We start from the raw sequence: 21,061 nt of genomic DNA on the forward strand, positions 1-21,061 counted from the left end.
AAAAACAGTTAGGTTTGAATAAACAGAATAAAACAAGTGTCTATAAGTCATCTGCTGTTTACGAACTAGAACCTTAAAGAAATGTCCATTTGAAATGACAGTGAGATGTTTTAGCGTTGAAGTGTACATTTTTCGTGCACATTAATGAGATGGATGTTCGTGTGCAGGTCAGTGGACTGCTGACCACTGTTACTAATGTTTGCGTGGGAAAGAAAGCCTTTTAACTGACAGGCAGCATATTGTCTCAGAACAGGGGGAGATACCATCATGCAAAGCAAAACATGACGTGCAATCAATTACGAGATCAGCAGTGACATGACCCTCACAGATGTCCAATTGCAAAAACAACACAAAAGCCATAATTACAGTATCTGCACTTACACAAATTGACTATGACAACTATACTCATTTTTATTTTTTTAAATGTGTAAACTTTCATCTTGTAGCTTTACACAAGCTGAGATTTTTGTTTTGATTACCATGCAAGATACAACACACAGTACTCAATTCCCAATACTCAAAATACACATTTGCAGTCTCTTAAAAATCCATTATATGGTTGCTTGGGGATCAAATCAGGTAGTTGTTTAAACAAGTCTGTCATCAGTCAGCTCCTATGCTGTGATAAATTCTCATGGCTTTCAGTGCAAAGGTCTGATCCAAATGTCTGGACTACAGAAACAATGCCTGACCTTAATGAAGAAATACATTTGCTGTTCATGGGGAACTTTCTCAGTCTTGTTAATCTGCCTTTGGGCCTGAGCAATCTCTGCAAAACAGAAACACAAGAAGATAACTAGGCCATGTTTTCATGTTCTTCTGAAAAGCCACCACAAATATTTTCTTTCAAATACTTTCTTTCTTCTACGGTAGACAAAAGAAGAGTCAGGCCACATCCACAATAATGCATTATCGGTTGACAACGCATTGATTTTGGCAGGTTTTCGCCTCTCATTCTCAATTAAATACTGTACTACATACTTTGGAAGACGATGACATTAGGAAACAGAAATTTACATGGAAAAGAGCAGTGTCAACCTTCTTCAAAACATCTTCTTTTACGTTCCACAGAAGAAAGAAAGGCATACATGTTTGGAATGACATGAGGGTGAGTAAATTAATTATAATTTTTTAACCACCCCCTTCAAATCAATGAGGCCTTGAAATTATTGGACATTTGCATCAAACAAGAGTGTGCTGCCCATTCTGAGATCACCAAAAGCCTAATAAGCAAGTCTGTTTAAATAATAGGAGAGAAAAGGAGAGGAGACGGTGGAACAGGGGGGATATGTGGAAGTGTCTAACCCAGCTCAAGTAACTGCTCTTGGGCTTTCTCAGTGAGGCAGAGGGCTTGCTGGAGCAGGCCGTAAGCAAAGCGGCTGGCAATCGCTGGGGAGTCGGCATCTGCCACCTTTCTGTTTCTATGCAGTGAGACGGCAGTCAGTGAAAGGGACATGGGCACTTAAAATGCAATGTGGTCATTCTAGTATTGAACAGCAGAGAAGAGTCCTCACCTTTTCACCGAGTGCCCATTGATGTGGAAGAACTTGAGAACATCTTGAGCTTTGCCTCTTACATGACTCTTGTCTTTAACACTCAAAGCATCATATGGAACAAGCAGGGGATGACTGCCCCCTCCTGGACAAAAAGAGCAACAGCATCATCACTGACATTTTTAGGATTGCCATTTTGGCTTTGAGGTAATCACCACTGGTGTTAAAAGTGTTATAAAATTGAAGAAAATGCATTAGATTTAATTACATTTGTGAAGGACAGTTGTCTTTAGCCTGTACTGGGCTCTCCTTAAGTATTTAGTGCATACAGTACATTATTCCTTTATTATTAACAGCAATATCAAAGGATAAAAATCCCCCATACCTGTACAGTGCACATCCAAATCTCCCCCCAAAACAGTATTGCTATTTGACCGTGTCCTGTTTCACTGTAAGACGCAGGTGGCCGCAGGAACCCTAATGAAATATAATTTACTGCATCATCTCTCACAGTGTCCCATCTGTAATACACACCTTTACTCTTCAGTTCCTGCAGCTTCTTCACAGCCCAGATGTGATGATAATTCTCAGCCAACTGCTCAGCCATAGCCTTCAAAACCAGAAAGATAGTGCATTTAATTTATCTTTTTAATCATGCTCATGGACAGAGCTGGCTGGCACTTTCTAGAATGACTAATGTTCTGTTATTTTCCCAAATTTGCCAAAAAATTAATGTATGATGTTAATTACCCAAGTTAAAAGCAGCAATTACTTATAAATAATATATTCTCTTATCTGACCTGTAGAATTTATTTAGATTTAGGTGCATGACTTTTTAAATTGGGGGGAGACTCTATATATCCTGCAGTGAAAAGTTTAAAAGGCAGTGTGTGTCTCAAATGGTCCTTCTAGCAGTTTATTACCGTGACAATAATAAGGACTTAAGATTCAGGGAGTTACATTAAGGATGCTGTCTGGTGCTCACTTACATACTGATCCCAGGACAGAATGACACTGCTGGTGTCCACAGGCTTAGGACTGAATGTTGAGGCTCCTTCAAAGGACAGCTATTGGCAGACAAAAGATGAAGGAAAACTGATTTTCCTCATAGAAACTATTTACCTGGTTTGATATCAAACATTTGTAAACCCCAAGCACAGCCTATTCTAATTGCTTCTCATGCTCTCAAACTGAAAATATACAATATCTTACAAGACTCACAGCGTATTCTTAATCTGAATCACTTATATTTGCCATGTGTAATACAGAACAGCAATCAGAACAATTAATGCATAAATAATTTATACATGGTGCAAACAGCTGCAGTGCCAAAAAAATAAAAAAAATAAAATGTAGCATCATATTGTGTAAGAATCTGCTGTAACAATTTACTATCTATAAATAATTTACTCAAATAGTGCACATAAGTAAGATGGTGCATTGGTGCAGTTCATCAATATAGCTTTATGCTCCCCTTAACCCTCTGGGGTCTGAGGGTGTTTTGGGCCCTGGAGAAGTTTTGACATGCCTTGACATTTGTGCTTTTTTCAGTTGCTTAAAAACATATTAAATGGCTAAAGTCTGATAACACTGTATTCAGCACATATTGGGCTACAATAATATGTGAACAACACACATATGTACATGTTTGTATTTTTGAGAAAATAATGTTTATGCATGGTTTTTGAAAAAACAAAAATGTTAAGTCACTGAAATAAGGCCATATAACACATACTAAACATTTGTTCACAAGACTTTTGAGAACTGGATCTTGTAGCCTAGAGTTTTTGCTACAAAAATGATGTGAAAACCATCCTGATCACTCATTCATACAAAACAATATAGTCATTTAACTTTTGTAAGACACTTTTACTGTTAGAAAGGCCATATGCGAGGAGGCGTGGATGATTATGAATATTGATGTGATTCACACCTGAGGAGAGAAAAACCCCTCCCCTGAGAGAGAATGAATGTGAGGAGACTTAATGATTGAATGTATTGTTTGTAGCAAAATCAAGTTTAAGTTAAAAGAAGTAATCTGACTATACATTTTATTTACATTACTTAAAAACTTTAGACCTACACTACCATTTAAAAGTTTTAGATCTGTAAGATTTTTAACGTTTTTAAAAGAAGTCTCTTCTGCTCACCAAGGCTGCATTTAATTGATCCAAAATACAGCAAAAACAGTGATTTTGTGAAATATTTTTACAATTTAAAATAACTGTTTTCTATTTGAATATATTGTAAAATGCAGTTTACTCCTGTGATCAAAGCTGAATTTTCAGCATCATTACTGCAGTCTTCAGTGTCACATGATCCTTCAGAAATCATTCTAATATGCTGATTTTCTAATATGGGCATATTTACAGCACATTTTACACATTTACACCCGAACAGATATTTGCTCGCACAAGCTTCGTTGATGATAATGAGGCAGCATAAACACTAGTTTAAATCTAATCTAAACATTCATATTATTTTTATATCATATTAAATATATTATTTATATCATACAGCATACAATTTAAATACCTGCTTCAGCCGAAACAACATTTAAATGTAACTAAAACTTGCCTATTACAACATATTTCAAATTTTAATACTCTGAATCCTGGCTGACAAGTCTGGAAATAATCCAACTTGTAAAATATGTACATGTTTATATAAAATAGCATGTCAACTAATGTAAGTAAAGACTTTGATTCAATCCGAAATTGTATCCTCGGCTGGATCAAGTCGCTCTTCAAACATTCCTCGTCGGATTCCCGCTCTTCTTCTGAGGAAAATGTGAACTCTTTGTCACTATCCAGGACCTTCCTCACCTGTGTAGAGTGCCATCTTCCAAACACGCAGAAAAGTGAATGAACTTGATGCTTTTTAAGGCACTGCTGGGGGTGTTTACCATTTGCATTGATCGCCTCAGCACATTACCGTATGAATAGCACGCTCTGCTGGTGGGTGTGATCACATTAGGGATAATTAGCTGAGCCAGGAGAAACTGTACATCTCTTTATTTCATACAGATTACATTGCAGGAGAATATTTGTTTTAAATTTGTATTGTTTTATTTAAAAGTAGACATTTTAAGCTTTCTTTAGACATACAGGTGCATCTCAATAAATTAGAATGTCGTGGAAAAGTTCATTTATTTCAGTAATTCAACTCAAATTGTGAAACTCGTGTATTAAATAAATTCAATGCACACAGACTGAAGTAGTTTAAGTCTTTGGTTCTTTTAATTGTGATGATTTTGGCTCACATTTAACAAAAACCCACCAATTCACTATTTCAAAAAATTAGAATATGGTGACATGCCAATCAGCTAATCAACTCAAAACACCTGCAAAGGTTTCCTGAGCCTTCAAAATGGTCTCTCAGTTTGGTTCACTAGGCTACACAATCATGGGGAAGACTGCTGATCTGACAGTTGTCCAGAAGACAATCATTGACAGCCTTCACAAGGAGGGTAAGCCACAGACATTCATTGCCAAAGAAGCTGGCTGTTCACAGAGTGCTGTATCCAAGCATGTTAACAGAAAGTTGAGTGGAAGGAAAAAGTGTGGAAGAAAAAGATGCACAACCAACCGAGAGAACCGCAGCCTTATGATTGTCAAGCAAAATCAATTCAAGAATTTGGGTGAACTTCACAAGGAATGGACTGAGGCTGGGGTCAAGGCATCAAGAGCCACCACACACAGACATGTCAAGGAATTTGGCTACAGTTGTTGTATTCCTCTTGTTAAGCCACTCCTGAACCACAGACAACGTCAGAGGCGTCTTACCTGGGCTAAGGAGAAGAACTGGACTGTTGCCCAGTGGTCCAAAGTCCTCTTTTCAGATGAGAGCAAGTTTTGTATTTCATTTGGAAACCAAGGTCCTAGAGTCTGGAGGAAGGGTGGAGAAGCTCATAGCCCAAGTTGCTTGAAGTCCAGTGTTAAGTTTCCACAATCTGTGATGATTTGGGGTGCAATGTCATCTGCTGGTGTTGGTCCATTGTAAAACCAAATGCAGTTTTGAAAACCAAAGTCACTGCACCCGTTTACCAAGAACTTTTGGAGCACTTCATGCTTCCTTCTGCTGACCAGCTTTTTAAAGATGCTGATTTCATTTTCCAGCAGGATTTGGCACCTGCCCACACTGCCAAAAGCACCAAAAGTTGGTTAAATGACCATGGTGTTGGTGTGCTTGACTGGCCAGCAAACTCACCAGACCTGAACCCCATAGAGAATCTATGGGGTATTGTCAAGAGGAAAATGAGAAACAAGAGACCAAAGAATACAGATGAGCTGAAGGCCACTGTCAAAGAAACCTGGGCTTCCATACCACCTCAGCAGTGCCACAAACTGATCACCTCCATGCCACGCCGAATTGAGGCAGTAATTAAAGCAAAAGGAGCCCCTACCAAGTATTGAGTACATATACAGTAAATGAACATACTTTCCAGAAGGCCAACAATTCACTAAAAGTGTTTTTTTTTTATTGGTCTTATGATGTATTCTAATTTTTTGAGATAGTGAATTGGTGGGTTTTTGTTAAATGTGAGCCAAAATCATCACAATTAAAAGAACCAAAGACTTAAACTACTTCAGTCTGTGTGCATTGAATTTATTTAATACACGAGTTTCACAATTTGAGTTGAATTACTGAAATAAATGAACTTTTCCACGACATTCTAATTTATTGAGATGCACCTGTATGTTTCATGTTTGTGTGATAACAATTCGCGGAGTTTCAGTTAATTTTTGTGACGTGTTTCAGAAAGATGCTCGCGGAGACAGTGACGGCTGAAAGCGCACCCTGTTTATTTTCTTTATTTTACAAAAGCACAAGGTTTTGTTGTTATTGTGAGTGTACACAAATAAAAGTAGACCCTTTATAGTCTCTAATGATGTCTTACACTAATCTGTATGCCCAAAAATGACGGAGTATTTTAAGTTGTTTCCGCTGTTATGAGGAAATAATCCAGCAGGACGTGCCGGCGCGTCCGTCGACCCCACAGGGTTAAAGGGACAGTTCACCCAAAAATTACAATTCTCTAATTTTTAACTCTCTCATGCCATCCCAGGTGTATATGACTTTCTTTCTTCAGCAGAACACATTTGAAGAAAAATAGAAAAATATCTTAGCTCAGCAGGTCCTTAAAATACAATTGGATGGTGATCCAACCTTTGAAGCTCCAAAAATCACAGACAGTCCGCATAAATGTTACCCATATGACTTCAGCGGTTAAATGCCTTCAAAAATGACACTATCACGTTTGGTGCGATAAAGATCAATATTTAAGTACTTTTTAACTATAAACCATCGCTTCTGATCAGCAGCAGTATATGCATTCATGAGAGCGCTGAGTTTACATGGTCCTCGTGGGACATATTCACGCTGGCATGTTACAGTCATAATCTCACGTTCTCCTCTCAGTTGAGACATCCAGGATAAGCACACAAACACACCACTGTGAGTAAACATACAGATACAAATACAGATCTAAACCAAAACCAACAATGTTTCTGTACAGCGTTCCTCCTACTCAGCTGTAAACAGCACTGCTCTTCCGGGTGTGTCGCACATGCATCAGTTTTCACGTGAACATGCCAACGCGATTATGTCACACGCCCATAACGCTGCTGACTGGAAGTGATGATTTAGAGTTAAAAAGTACTTAAACATTTATATTTTTCACACCAGAAGTGATCGTTTCGTAACAACTAGAGTGGTATGGATGACATTTATGCTGACTGTCTGATTTTTGGAGCTTCAAAAGTTTGAACACCATCCACTTTAATTTTAAGGAGTTACTGAGCAAATATATTTTTAAATTTTTCTTCAAATGTGTTCTGCTGAAGAAAGAAAGTCATGCACACCTGGGATGGCATGAGGGTGAGTAAATGATGAGATAATTTTCATTTTTGGGTGAACTAACCTTTTAATGGTGCACTTTATTACCTGACCAGACTGTGAAATTCTCCTGGCTGGGTTGTGAAAGCCTTGTGTCTCTCCTTCTGTTGTCCTCTCAATAGTCCAACCCAAGATCACCATGCACTTCACTGTCTCTTTAATGGCCGCTCGATAACCTTCTTTATCCTAAAATATAGAGCAACCTTGTAAGTGGCCAACTTCTATGAAAAATCAGACAATACACTGACAAATTCAATCCAATACCTTAGCAAAGGTGTTTGTGCTTTGAAAAAGGAACAGTAAAATATCTGGTGTTGTCAATTATTATGTGTGTGCATGCATTCATTGTGCATGAGAGCAGGTTAGATACCTTCTCAGACAGAGCTCTGTAAGGTTTCAGGAGTGGGTGAACTTTAGAGCTCTCAGAAAGCTGCTCTCCATGGACCCAACCATTAGCAAACTGGGGGGGAGGGGATAAAACACTTGCTCGTTTTGGACAAACAAACACAAATGTCTTTAAAATTACAGAATTGTAATTTTTCTGTATTCCCTCTCAAACTTTTCTTCTATCTAAATAAAACTACAGGTCTGTACTCCCATGTTAAAATGAATAGACTCTTAGTCTTTACCTTGTCCAGTGACCACTTCTCATGTGTGTGTTCAGCATATTTATTCACCACAAACTCCAGCCTCTCTGGGATAGTCACACTATGAACAAAAAATTAAACAATCATTTATAATATGCTTCTCATAAAAGGGTCAAATGAACCTCTGAGATTAGTGGTCATGGTTCTATAGTGCCCTCCCAAGTGTGTCTGTTTGACCTGGTTTGGGATGTGCATGACCCTTTCATAGCAATTTTCAAAGTTCATAGCAATCTTACTTTGAGGTGTCCAGGGGCCGAGGACAAAACAGTCTCTCCGAGTCCATCACAGAGTGTTTCTCTCGTCCACCTGTACAGCTTAGGTCAATATGGTTGGGAGGAATCGCCCCAGCAACCGCACTGAGACAACCGAGGGCCAATTTGAACAGGTCTGCATCATATGACTGGGGATAAGATTCAAAAATGAACAATTTAACTGCATTTCAAATGCTCAAATGAATTGGTACTTTTAAAGACCTGAATCGTTTGTGTGGTCTACCACAGCAATAGTTTGACATTTTTTTGCAATTTCACATCAGTGAGGCTCATAATCAGTGTCTTTTCCCACCTTTTTGGCAAGTGCACTGAATATGCCCCAAAACAGCCTCCTGGTCAGGCGAAGTTCTTCCTCTGAGGCTAAACCAAAGCCACCCCAACGTTCATTCCAACAGTAGTACTTCCTGTTCTGCTCATAATGATTGTTAAGCAACTGGAAAGGGAAGTGACCATTGTGATAAGTTATATGAAAGAAATAACATTCAGCTTTAAATTGATAGCTTAATTGACTTTATTCTTATACTATATCATCAGTGTAGACCTTCAGTGGCATCTTGGAATTTTCTGATAGTTGAGGAACATCAAACACAAGATTACGCAGAAGAGACAGCAACATTGAAGGCTTTAGTTTTCTGGGGGAACAGAGTTACACAAATACATATAATCAGAATATCTCATCCCGGACACCAGCATCCAAAACAGAACATGCCATGAGCATAGATCAGCACAGAAATGCGTGGAGTCATCATTCTAGCATCCTCACCCACACACAGCCAGCAGACAGTCCTGGATGGCGTCTCTCTGGGCTTTGGTCAGTCCACTGGCTTTGGAGAGGCTGTACACACCCTGCAGGAGATCATCCACTGGCTCAACATGCAGCGATGTAGAGTCACAGAGCAGAGAGGAATACTTACTCAGTAATGGGAGCACAGCAACACATATGTATCGGTTCAGGGCCAGCGCCATGTCTGTTCCGCCCAACCCAGTCTGCGAAGGAAAAGATGGAAATGCATTTATCATCTCTTGCAATAATGTATTAATATGTATTCCCACTTATTTTAAGGAATAGCCCATCCAAAACTGAAAAACCTGTGCATATTGGCAGAATGAGGACATGTTTCAATGAGGCTCCACCATATATCGATTTGAGATATATGGTGGAGGGGACCTAAATTTCAGTCTTTTCCTCACACAAAACTATCATATGGCTTCAGACTTTGAATATAGAGTCGATGATACTTTATGGCACTTGCTTGTCCTTCACTTTCATACAGGGCTTTCTGCATTATAACTCATTTGTGTTCCATAGAAGAAAGTATGTCATATGTGTTTGGAATGATACATGGGGTGTTTAGATATGCTGTATGATAACCAAATATTCAATTCTGGGTGAACTTTTCCTTAAAGCAATGTCTGCCCCCTTACATTGTCTATGTTAACAGCAGCTTGCAGGTCAGGCAGGAAACCACACTCCAGTAGACGTAGCAAGAACTGCTGGTCCTCAACTCCATAAACCCGGTCCAAAAACAGCACCATGGCCGCTTTGTGATCCGGACAGAATAGTCGAGACATGTCTGGCTCCACCACTTGACCATCTAATTATAACAAGAACAAAATATTTTCAACCACAAATTAATCACATTTACACTTAAAATAACCAACTACTACACACCTTTGCCAACAACCCCATACAAAATGTACTGAGTTTTTTTTAAAACTGACATCAGACTCTCTCATTAAACAGAGCCTAATTTATGTCAATCAAATACATTTAGAAAGATAATTCAATACTCTGGAAAATAATGATTTCACATCATGAATGTATATTTAACTTGGGTTAACTTTCAACATCCCAGGTTCATACAGTGACTTTATCCACAACCACACACCTGTGTTCACGGTTGGTAGACTGAAAGGGATATTGATGATTCCCTCCAGATCCTCTCTGGGAACAAGAGACCTAAGGATGGCCCTGATGCGGGTAGCTTCACCTTTACCTGCTTCTATAAGCTACAGGCCACACACACACACACACACACACACACAAACACACACAATCTAGACACCCATTAGCAAACCTTGAAGACCTTTATAACCTTTAATGAAAAGTAATGTGGCTTAAAAAGTAGATAAATGAATAAGGCCTTTCCTTAACTTAAAAACATATTACGAGGCTCTTATCTAGCTCTCCCAGCGGGTTTTCTAAAACACTTACATGTGTCTCAGGGGCGCAGCGGCCTAACAGATCGATAAGAGCAGAATAGAAGGTCATTGTGGCATGTCCCATATGGATGAAATTATCATCTTCATCATCAAGTGTGTCACTTAGAGAGTAGGTCAGAATAAGACATGGACATTAGAGTGAGAATGAAAAAAAACAGATGTGAAAAAGAAAAATGTAACACTCACAGAGTCCTTTTGGAACTGTGTGTACTGGCTGAACTGATTCCATCCAGTTGGTCAGAAGTTCTGATGGCTTCCTCCATGGTAGCCAAGAGACCATTTCCCCCCTCCCCTCGCAGGGCAGGACCGAAGCATTCGGGCCGGCGAATCAGAAGCCTCACCACCACATAGGCATTCTCCTCAACGCTCTCACCTGTAGGAGGAAAACAACCAACCAGAAACAACCAAGAACACCAAGGTTGTCATGGACAGACTAAATTAAATCTTTTCATTTTTTTTTCTGTATTTTTCAGGATTAAAGATCGAAGCTCTTACCATTACAAAATACTGCAAAGCGGAGAAAGTTCAGGTAACGTTCTCCCTCTACAGGATTCCAACCAATATCTGGGTATCCTTTAGAGACCAGCAGAGCACAACTACGCAAACCACAGCCTCCCAAATACTGCACCACCTGTTCAAACATATTCCGAAAGACAGAGAAAAGCATGATTTTATGACTTCACAATGACAATTGAAAAACACAAGTCAAAAGCGGTTAAAACATGATGTGTGTGCTAATATAATATAATTTAATGTAATGTAATGTAATGTAATTTAATGTAATGTAATGTAATGTAATGTAATGTAATATAATATAGTATAGTATAATATATATTTTATTATTCTAAATATCATGTATAGAGCAGAAATAGTGAGAGTATTATGATAGTATGCTATTCCGATCATAGCCATAGAGACATGCGTCTTACTTTCTCCAGATCTGGCTCAGTGAGAGCAAGTGCAAGCTCATTGTTGTCCATCACAGAGGCGGCAGCCACATCTAGAGGGGTCGATCCTCTCATTGAGGGAGAAGCTGATAAGAAAAACACATTAATTATTGTCTACTTCAATCTAAAACATTTCAACCTTCCTACACATGTTCAGAGAGAGAAGGTTTTTAAGGAATAGTTCACCCAAAAATGAAAATTTTCTCATCATTTACTCACTCTCATGCCATCCCAGATGTGTATGACTTTCTTTCTTCTGTAGAACACAAATTATGATTTTTAGAAGAATATTTCAGTTCTGTAGGTCCATACAATGCAAGTGAATGGGTGCTAAAATGTTGAAGCTCCAAAAAAAAATCACATAAGTCAGCATAAAAGTAATCCATACGTCTCCAGTTTTAATACATATATTCAGAAGTGACATGATAAGTGTGGATGAGAAACAAATCAATATTTAAGTCATTTTTGATAGAAATTCCAAGAGATCCTTGCTGCAGACTGTAGCACGACGACGTAGTGGATTTCATCTACTACAACACGGACATCCATTACATAGTGGATTAAATCCGTGATATACTGAATGCTTTAATGCAAACATTTTATTCAGCATTTACAGTACGTAGCGTTGTGTAAATAAAAAGTAAGAGAGTCCAATAATGATTGTATTTCCTTAAACATTTTTTTTTATATTAGTAGTATAGTATAGCGTACTAATAACATTTGAGCATCAGGGATTTTAGTCTTCTAAAGAATATGAGAGGTTGCTGAGTATTTGGAGTGAATTTGTTTGGTATGGATTATGACTTTTTGGCTACATGTTTTTTTATTTGTTTGATTCAGTTTTAAAATATACAGTCCTATTTCTCTTTAATTTGATTTGGGATTAAAATCTTATTTTATACTGTCATGTATATCACAGAGGGACAAAGAAATATATAGCCTTTATTTGATGAATACATTAATGATTATAACATGCCAATGACTGCTTCTACATATCTATGATACAACGTCTCTGTAAAACAAGAGAATAATTATTCAGTTACAGATAGATATTTTCAGTCTTTAAACCTTACAAAGCAAACAGGACAAATAAAAATGTGTAGGCTAGTAGACTTTGATTTCTAAAACGAAGTTAAGTGGATTATGGACAACACATATATTGTTTTAAAATATAACTTACTTGAGATGGCAAGAACAAAAAGAAGAAAACTTTTATCTTTATGTATCCTGCAATGGTCGATTATGATACGGCACAAGTAGAGCAGTTCGTGGAGATAAAATACAAAACATTGCATATGTCCAGTATTTAAAATAAACACAAAACTTTGAAGCTACCAGAGAGAAACAAACATTTATTACTGTATATGGTTAAATGTATTAAACATTAAAGCTTATATAGACATAGATCTACCGGCAGTAGTTAAACTACTAACTTTTAGTTAGCCACTAGGCTAATATAACCTGTCAAACAAAATTGCATATAGGCGATATGCCGTACTGACAACACTAAATAACATATAGTATTGTAAAGACAATCTAATATAGCCTAATATGTAGCTGTGGATGTGCACATTAAAAAACATCCAGTACGACACGGAAATCGACTACGTCATCGCACTACAGTCCGCAGCCAGGACAGTCTCAGAAATTCTTCTTCCTGCCCAGTAGGGGGTGATATCCATGAAGAAAGTGAATCGCCAAAAACACAATAAGAAGAAAGTGAAATTTAAAGTGGAGATTGACAGAGCAGGGAGGAGAATTTAAATATTGATCTGTTTCTCACCCACACCCATCATTTTGCTTCTGAAGACATTGATTTTACCACTAGTCTTTTGGATTACTTTTATGCTGACTTATGTAATTTTTGGGGCTTCAAAATGTTGGCACCCATTCACTTGCATTGTATGGACCAAAAGAGCTGACAAATTCTTCTAAAAAGAGTTCAGAAGATGAAAGAAAGTCAAACACATCTGGGATGGCATAAGGGTGAGTAAATGATGAGAGAATTTTCATTTTTGTGTGAACTATTCCTGGATAGTTCACCCAAAAATAAAAATTCATGTCATCATTTACCTAACCACTTCACTGAAAGAAAATTCCAAAAGACACTACTACTACCACTACTACTACTTGTGTTGTTTCACACCTGTATCTCATACAAGTCTGGAATAATATATGGGTGAGTAAATGATTACAGATAATATTTTTGGGGCGAACTATCCATTTACATCAGGTGCTATCAAATTCCTTCCACAGTAATTTGTGCTTTTAATGTCATTTCTATTTAACTATAAGCTAGTAAAGCATGTAAGAGTATATATCAGTAAGAAAATATACCAAGTCCAACATTGCTGTTGTCCAGCAGGTAGCTGAGATGATCAAACATGGCCTTCTGATTTTGGCGGCTGATTCGACAGAAATAACAAAGGAAACGACAGCAGTGTGCAACCATCTTGGGAAACATGATTTCCTTAATGAGGCCAGAGAGAGAATCAGAGTTAACAAAGGATCTCAAGAGAGTGAACAAAACAAAACACTTTGTGAAAACTCAATGCAAACATCTGATGTAATTTTGATTACCTTGGACTCTCTAGCATCCAAGACATTCACCATAACTTCCATGACAGTCTTGTGCATCCCCAGAGCTCTCATCAAATTAGGGTGCTGATAGAAGACTTTATTGTTCATGATGTCACTACACAAGAAAATTCAGGTCTCAAATGGGGGATAAGAATAAAATTGGTTTGGACTTCATCAAAAGATCTGACAATTTAAGAAGTGAAAACTGCATGTTGTCAACAATGGTACAAAAATCCATGGGATCTCATTTGGAAAACTCTTTTTGTGCTTCAAATGATATGTGATATCTCACCCTAGTCCTCTGATCATGAGTTCCACTTCTTCTTTGCCCATCCTGGCCGTGAGCAATGAACGAATGCGTGCTAGTGCCCACTGCAGGTTGAGAGTGTCTTCCACAGAGTTCTGGCTGATACAGTAAGCCTTCTGTAGTGGTGTAGACATCTGACCACCTAGCCCAGCATACTGTTGATGAAGCAAGCTGAACACAGCATGCACCAGAGCTGGGTCCTCTATAGCCCCATCCTGGGCCCAGCTTAGCATGGTCTCTGATATCAGCTGCTTCAGAGACACTAGAAAGAGAGAACGTGCAAGATCTGTTTCAGCTTAAAGGAATAGTTCACCAAAAAATACAAATTCTCTCATCATTTACTCGCCCTAATGCCATTTAAGATGTGAATGAATTTCTTTATTCTGCAGAACACGCACAAAGATTTTTTGAAGAATATCTCAGCTCTGTGGGTCCATACAATGCAAATGAATGGTGACCAAAACTTTGAAGCTCCAAAAAGAGCATAATAAAAGATTCCAGTTGTTTAATCCATGTCTTCTTAAGCGATCTAATTTATTTTGTGTAAGAACCGACCAAAATATAACTCTTTTTTTCACTGTACATCTTGCCATTGCAGTCTCTCGATTACACATCCTAGTGCTTGACATGCGCAGAGCACTAGATGTCACTAGGAAGTGTAATCGAGCTTGAAACCATGATCGCCAAGAAGACTGCTAATGTCAAGATTTATACTGAAAAAGAAATATTTTTGGTCTTTTCTCACCCAAAATCTGTTAGATCACTTAAGAAGACATGGATTCTGAATGGACGTACAGAACTGAGATCTTCTAAAAATCTTCTTTGCTTGTGCTCAGCAGAAGAAAGAAAGCCATACACATCTGGGATGGCATGAGGGTGAGTAAATGATGAGAGAATTTTCTTTTTTGGGTGAAATATTCCTTCAAGTTTACTCATCTGCCATGTAATCGACAGACCCTGCACAGCTTTGCCATTATGAAGTAATATAATCTAGAGTATGCATTGGTATAGGTCAAAACATGACAACATGATCCTAAAAAAATAATAAAAAATTAAAAAAAATATGGAAAGATCCATTTTGCAAGCCAAGAGTAAATGTGTGGAATGGAATTAATAAAAAACACATTTCTGGCAGTTTTTCCTACCCGGTTTGTTCACAATCTTCTCAGCTAGGCCAGACATCCGCCTCTTGAAACGAATTATTTTATCCACTAGGCCTTGGAGGTGATTCTTGACAAACAGGTCATCTTTACTCTCATTCTCTGAAACGCTGTCTGTCTCAATTTCTGAATTAAACCAAAAACAGACATGAGGATAAATGTTTTAAAAATGAGTGTTCTCTTTCAGTCAAGCTGTTTCGACAGACCAGTCTATGGGAGGTGGGAGGTACACTCCTTGGGCGACTGCACTGGAAGCCTTTTTAAACACGCCTTTAGGCAACAGGAATTGGCTGCTGGCATTGGAAGCCCTGCCGTCCTAAATAAAATCAGGCTACAGCTTAATTCCACTTCAGAATTTCACTCTTCAAGTTCTCTCTCCAAGCTTTATTTGGAATTGCCATTTCGCAGCAATGTTTTTTCTGCTTTTGTACTTTTTTTTTCTCACCCAATTTGGAATTCCCAGTGTGCTTTTAAGTCCTTGTGGTCGTGTAGTGATTCCCCTCAATCCGAGTGGCATAGGATGAATCCCAGTTGCCTCCGGTTCTGAGACCATCAATCTGCGCATCTTACCACGTGGCTTTTTGAGCGCGTTGCCACGAAGACATAGCGTGTGTGGAGGCTTCACGCCATCCACCGCGGCATCCGCGCTCAACTCACCACACGCCCCACCGAGAACGAACCACATTATAGCGACCACAAGGAGGTTACCCCATGTGACTCTACCCTCCCTAGCAACCGGGCCAATTTGGTTGCTTAGGAGACCTGGTTAGAGTCACTCAGCACACCCTGGGATTCAAACTAGCGAACTCCAGGGGTGGTAGCCAGCGTCTTTTACCACTGAGCTACCCAGGCCCCTGCTTTTGTACTTTTTAACGAGATACAACTACGTGCATTTTACTGCGCATACCTGCCTTTCAACATTTATCGCGATTAAACTGCGTGCTTTACCACACGCATTTTTTACACGGATCATTGTATCAATCTCAAACCACTGGTGATCAGGAACCACCTCAACAAAATTACGTGAGGGATTCACATTAATCTCAAACCCCCGCTGATCAAAAAACACCAACACCACAACAAACATTTGCTGTAAGTCATGGCATCCGCTCATATTATCGCTTCGTGCATTGCATGCCACGTTTACTATAGCTTCTTCCGTCAGCAGTGAGGGACTCACATGTGATAAATTTAAGGAATTAGTCAGGCTGATGGAGAAGGTTAAGTTAGAGACACGCATCCGAATGCTAGTGGAGGTCAGTGAGAAATAGAAGCCAGTAGATACTGTTTCGGATGCTGGTAGAACAGCGAGCAACACACACATTTTGATTCAGGCTCTAGTGCCCCCACAGCAGGGCATTTGGGTGACGTCTCAGCGGCATACTAGCTCAGCAAAGCGACACCACTCTCCTGTCCTGTCAGGGTTTCCAATCGATTCTCCCCACTCAGTGATGCACCCAATGAGAATCATGTTGAAAGAGCACTAATAATTGGTGATTCTATTGTAAGGAACTTGGAAATAGAGACTACAGCCAACATTATTAAATGCATTTTGGGGGCTCGGGTGTCTGACATCAGATCAAAATTACTGGCTGGCTAAAGTTTTTGGTGTTACTCAGAAGACAGGCTACAAGTTTACATCTTTTGAACTAATAATGCATAATATTACACCGTCAGATATAAATAAAAAATCTCTGTCATCTTTTGCCCTTGATACAGTGTATAGATTACCCGGGCCTTACTCTGGTTTCCTTTGTGAACTTGCCAATTTTCTATCTGACCTAGTAGTTAATGTAGATAGAGATTTAATTGTTGGTGACTTCAACATTCACATAGATAATGAAAATGACACAATGGGATTAGCATTTATTGATATTCTCAACTCTCTTGAAGTCAGACAAAATGAGACAGGAACAACTCATCCATAATCATACGCTAGATTTAATTCTATCATATGGAGCTGATGTTGATACTTTAGAAATTCTACCGCAGAGTGATGACATCTCAGATCATTAACTCGTCTCCTGTTTGTTGCGATCAGCTAATGTCACTCAATCTACACGACACTATCATTCAGGCAGAAATATTCTTTCAACCACTAAAGATAGCTTCACTAATGATCTTCTAGAATTGTCTCACATACTCAGTAAGCCAAAAAGTCAAGAAGAACTTGAGGAAATAACAGAAAATATAAATAAGTCTTCTCTAGCACCCCCCTTCGATTAAAGAAAATTAAAGAAAAAGGCCTCGCACCGTGGTACAATGATCACACTCATGCTCTCAAGAAAGCAGCTCAGAAAATGACAGGCACTAAAAGCTGCCAGGTCAGCATATTTTAATAAACTCATAGAAAATAACCACAACAGTCCTAGGTGTTTATTCAGTACTGTGGCTAAATTGGTTAATAAATAGGAATAAAGCATCAACTGAACCACATATTCCACCACAGCATAATAGTAATGACATCACGAATTTCTTTACTGATAAAAATAATCAGAAATAAAATTGGAACTATGCAATCAACTGTCACAGCACCTCAGAAAACAGTGTCTCATAATTTTGCTCACAAGCAACTTCAATATTTCGCTGTCATAGATCATGAAGAGCTAACAAAACTTATCAAAAAGCCACAACATGTATGTTAAATCCAATACCAAATAAGCTCTTAAAAGAAGAATTCCCAGTAATCTCAGAACCTCTTCTTAATATTATTAACTCCTCGCTATCCTTAGGACATGTCCCAAGAAACTTTAAAATGGCAGTTATCAACCGCTTATTAAGAAGCCATAGCTTGATCCCAGAGAATTGGCTATTTACAGACTGATTTCAAATCTACCATTTATGTCGAAAATACTAGAAAAGGTAGTGTCCTCCCAACTATGTTCATTTCAACAGAGAAATGGAATATATTAACAATTTCAGTCAGGGTTTAGGCCCCATCACAGTGCAGAGACTGCACTTATCAGAGTTACAAATGACTTGCTCTTATCATCTCATAACAGCTGCATTTCATTATCAGGAACCATGGAATTAGTTTTCACTGTTATGCCGATGATACACAACTTTATATTTCTTCTAAACCCAACTAAATTTCACAATTTTCCAAATTAACAGAGTGTATAAATGATATCAAAGAGTGGATGGCTAGCAATTTCCTTCTACTCAATTCTGATAAAACAGAAGTACTAATTATTGGAACAAAAACCTAAAAGACGCTAAAATATAATCTGACTCTTGATGTATGTACTGTACCATCAACTTCTACAGCAAAAAATTTAGTTGTTATATTTAATAGCAATATAACCTTTGAAAAACAAATTTCCAATATTTTTAGAACTGCATTCTTCCACCTAGGAAATATTGCTAAGTTACGACACATGCTATCTGTTTCTGGTGCCGAAAAACTAATTCATAGTTTTATTCTATGACCTCATCTGACCTAATTTAGTCTTGAGGTCTAGTCATGACCTCAAGACTAGATTATTGTAATGCAATACTAGGTGGATGTCCTGCAGGTTTAATAAATAAACTTCTGAATAAACTTCAAAATGCAGCAGCGAGAGTGCTAACTAGAACCAAGAAATACGATCATATCAGCATTGGCTACCTGTAAAGTTTTGTATTAATTAAAAAATTCTGTTAATTACTTACAAAGCTTTGAATGGTCTAGCCCCAAAGTACTTAAGTGACCTTCTGTTACACTATAATCCATCGCACTCATTACTATCATAAAACACCTGCCTGTTAACAATACCGAGAATATAAAAATCCACAAAAGGAGGGAGATCATTTCATATTTGGCTCCTAAACTATGAAATAGTCTTCCTAGCAGTGTTTGGAACTCAGACACACTCACTCAGTTTAAGTCTAGACTAAAGACTTATCTATTCAGCCAGGCATTCACCAATTTATCCCTCAATTCATAGCTATACTGCTTTTAGTTAAGTCTGCCGGAACCGAAAACACTTCTCTTATTCTTTAACCCTGCTTTAAATTGAATGGCATCTACACTAATTTTATTCTATTTCTTTCCCTGTCTAAACCTCAGGATTATATCCCGTGGATGCCAGAGCCTGCCAGATCCATCTCCAGTCCTGCCTGATGTCCGATTCCCACTGTATCGCTGAGTGATGATGACCAACAGCAGCATGTGCCAGCCAGACTTCACTTCAGTCTACTAAGACAGACTTCACAGAGGATGAATTGATGCAAACTCAAAGACATGGGATTCTTCATGAGCCACTGTCTGAAGCATGGGCTCAGGATGGAGTTCACCAAAATTACCTGCGAAAAGCTTCCAGCCAGACTGCGATGCTCCTCATCACCAAAATCATATGCTACATCTAATTTTGTCATATGGAATTGATGTTGATAATACAGAAATTCAGAGTGATGATATTTCAGATCATTACCTCGTCTCTTGTGTGCTGTGCTTAGCAAAGGTAACTCAATCTATGCAAAGTTATTGTTCAGGTAGAACTATTCTTTCAACTACTAAAGATAGCTTTACAGTAGTACAGCAAGCACACATTGGTTCTGGCTGTAGAGCCCCTGCAGCAGGGCATTTGGGTGACGTCTCGGCAGCATACTCGTAAGGCAAAGCGACACCACTCTCACGTTCCTGTTAGGATTTCCAATCGATTCTCCGCACTCAGTGATGCACTCATTGAGAATAATGTTGAAAGCGTCCTTGTTATTGGTGACTCTATTGGAACGTGGAAATAGAGACTCCAGCCACTATTGTTAAATGCATTTCTGGTACCAGAGCATCTGACATCAGATCAAATTTACAAGTGCTGGCTTTGCCAGTCAGAGGTCACTAAAGATAATGTTAAAGGGGTGTGTGAACTTGCAAAAACAATGTCAGACACTGTAATATGCTCTGGCCCCCTCCCTGATCGCTGTGGTGATGAGATCTATAGTAGATTAGACTCCATCCCTTCATGGAAGGTGCTACTCTTCTCTCTAGTAATATGACTCATAGTCTTAATAGTGATAGTATTTGACTAACTGGGGCCCAGGTCAGGAAGCAGACAAACTGGCTAATCCGAACGTCTGCTATCTGCCTTGAGACATTACACAGGTCGCACAAACTTCAACACATAGAGAATGAATCACCTGTATATCATACAGAGACCGTGTCTGTTCCCTGAACTACCGAACACAAAACCCTAATTAAGTAATTTAGAAAACATTTGATGTCAAACATGAAAATAACAGAAAAATGAAAATAAACATCATGTAAAGGTAGGAGTACTAAACATTAGATCGCTTTCATCCAAATCACTAATTGTAAATGAAATTATTACAGATCATAGTTTGGATTCACTATGTTTGACTGAAACCTGGATAAAAACAGATGAATATTAATTTAAATAAGTCTACTCCACTGAATGATGCCTATATCAACTTGGTCAAAGGAGGGACAACACTCTCTTAAACTACATAGAACATAAATTAACCATTAAAAAAAGCCTTCATCGGCCAAAATCAAAGGACAATGCACCTACATGTATTGGACTTTGGTTCTACAA

General features: G+C 38.4%; 1 protein-coding gene across 1 annotated transcript in view; it reads right to left on the reverse strand.

Annotated features, from left to right (window-relative positions):
* LOC127411408 (ryanodine receptor 2-like) overlaps window positions 1-21,061 on the reverse strand; it is a 72,910-nt gene that overhangs the window by 29,719 nt on the left and 22,130 nt on the right. The window contains 22 exon segments of the mRNA XM_051646945.1: window positions 693-769; window positions 1,306-1,421; window positions 1,515-1,638; window positions 2,028-2,103; window positions 2,483-2,560; window positions 7,440-7,577; window positions 7,762-7,851; window positions 8,021-8,099; window positions 8,275-8,438; window positions 8,603-8,743; window positions 8,852-8,942; window positions 9,074-9,297; window positions 9,736-9,905; window positions 10,200-10,320; window positions 10,526-10,634; window positions 10,720-10,906; window positions 11,029-11,164; window positions 11,463-11,566; window positions 13,818-13,950; window positions 14,061-14,175; window positions 14,353-14,629; window positions 15,513-15,653. Of these exon segments, the coding sequence (XP_051502905.1) occupies window positions 693-769; window positions 1,306-1,421; window positions 1,515-1,638; window positions 2,028-2,103; window positions 2,483-2,560; window positions 7,440-7,577; window positions 7,762-7,851; window positions 8,021-8,099; window positions 8,275-8,438; window positions 8,603-8,743; window positions 8,852-8,942; window positions 9,074-9,297; window positions 9,736-9,905; window positions 10,200-10,320; window positions 10,526-10,634; window positions 10,720-10,906; window positions 11,029-11,164; window positions 11,463-11,566; window positions 13,818-13,950; window positions 14,061-14,175; window positions 14,353-14,629; window positions 15,513-15,653 (2,891 nt within the window).

This window comes from Myxocyprinus asiaticus, chromosome 20 (assembly GCF_019703515.2).
Source record: "Myxocyprinus asiaticus isolate MX2 ecotype Aquarium Trade chromosome 20, UBuf_Myxa_2, whole genome shotgun sequence".
Classification (NCBI taxonomy): Eukaryota; Metazoa; Chordata; class Actinopteri; order Cypriniformes; family Catostomidae; genus Myxocyprinus; species Myxocyprinus asiaticus.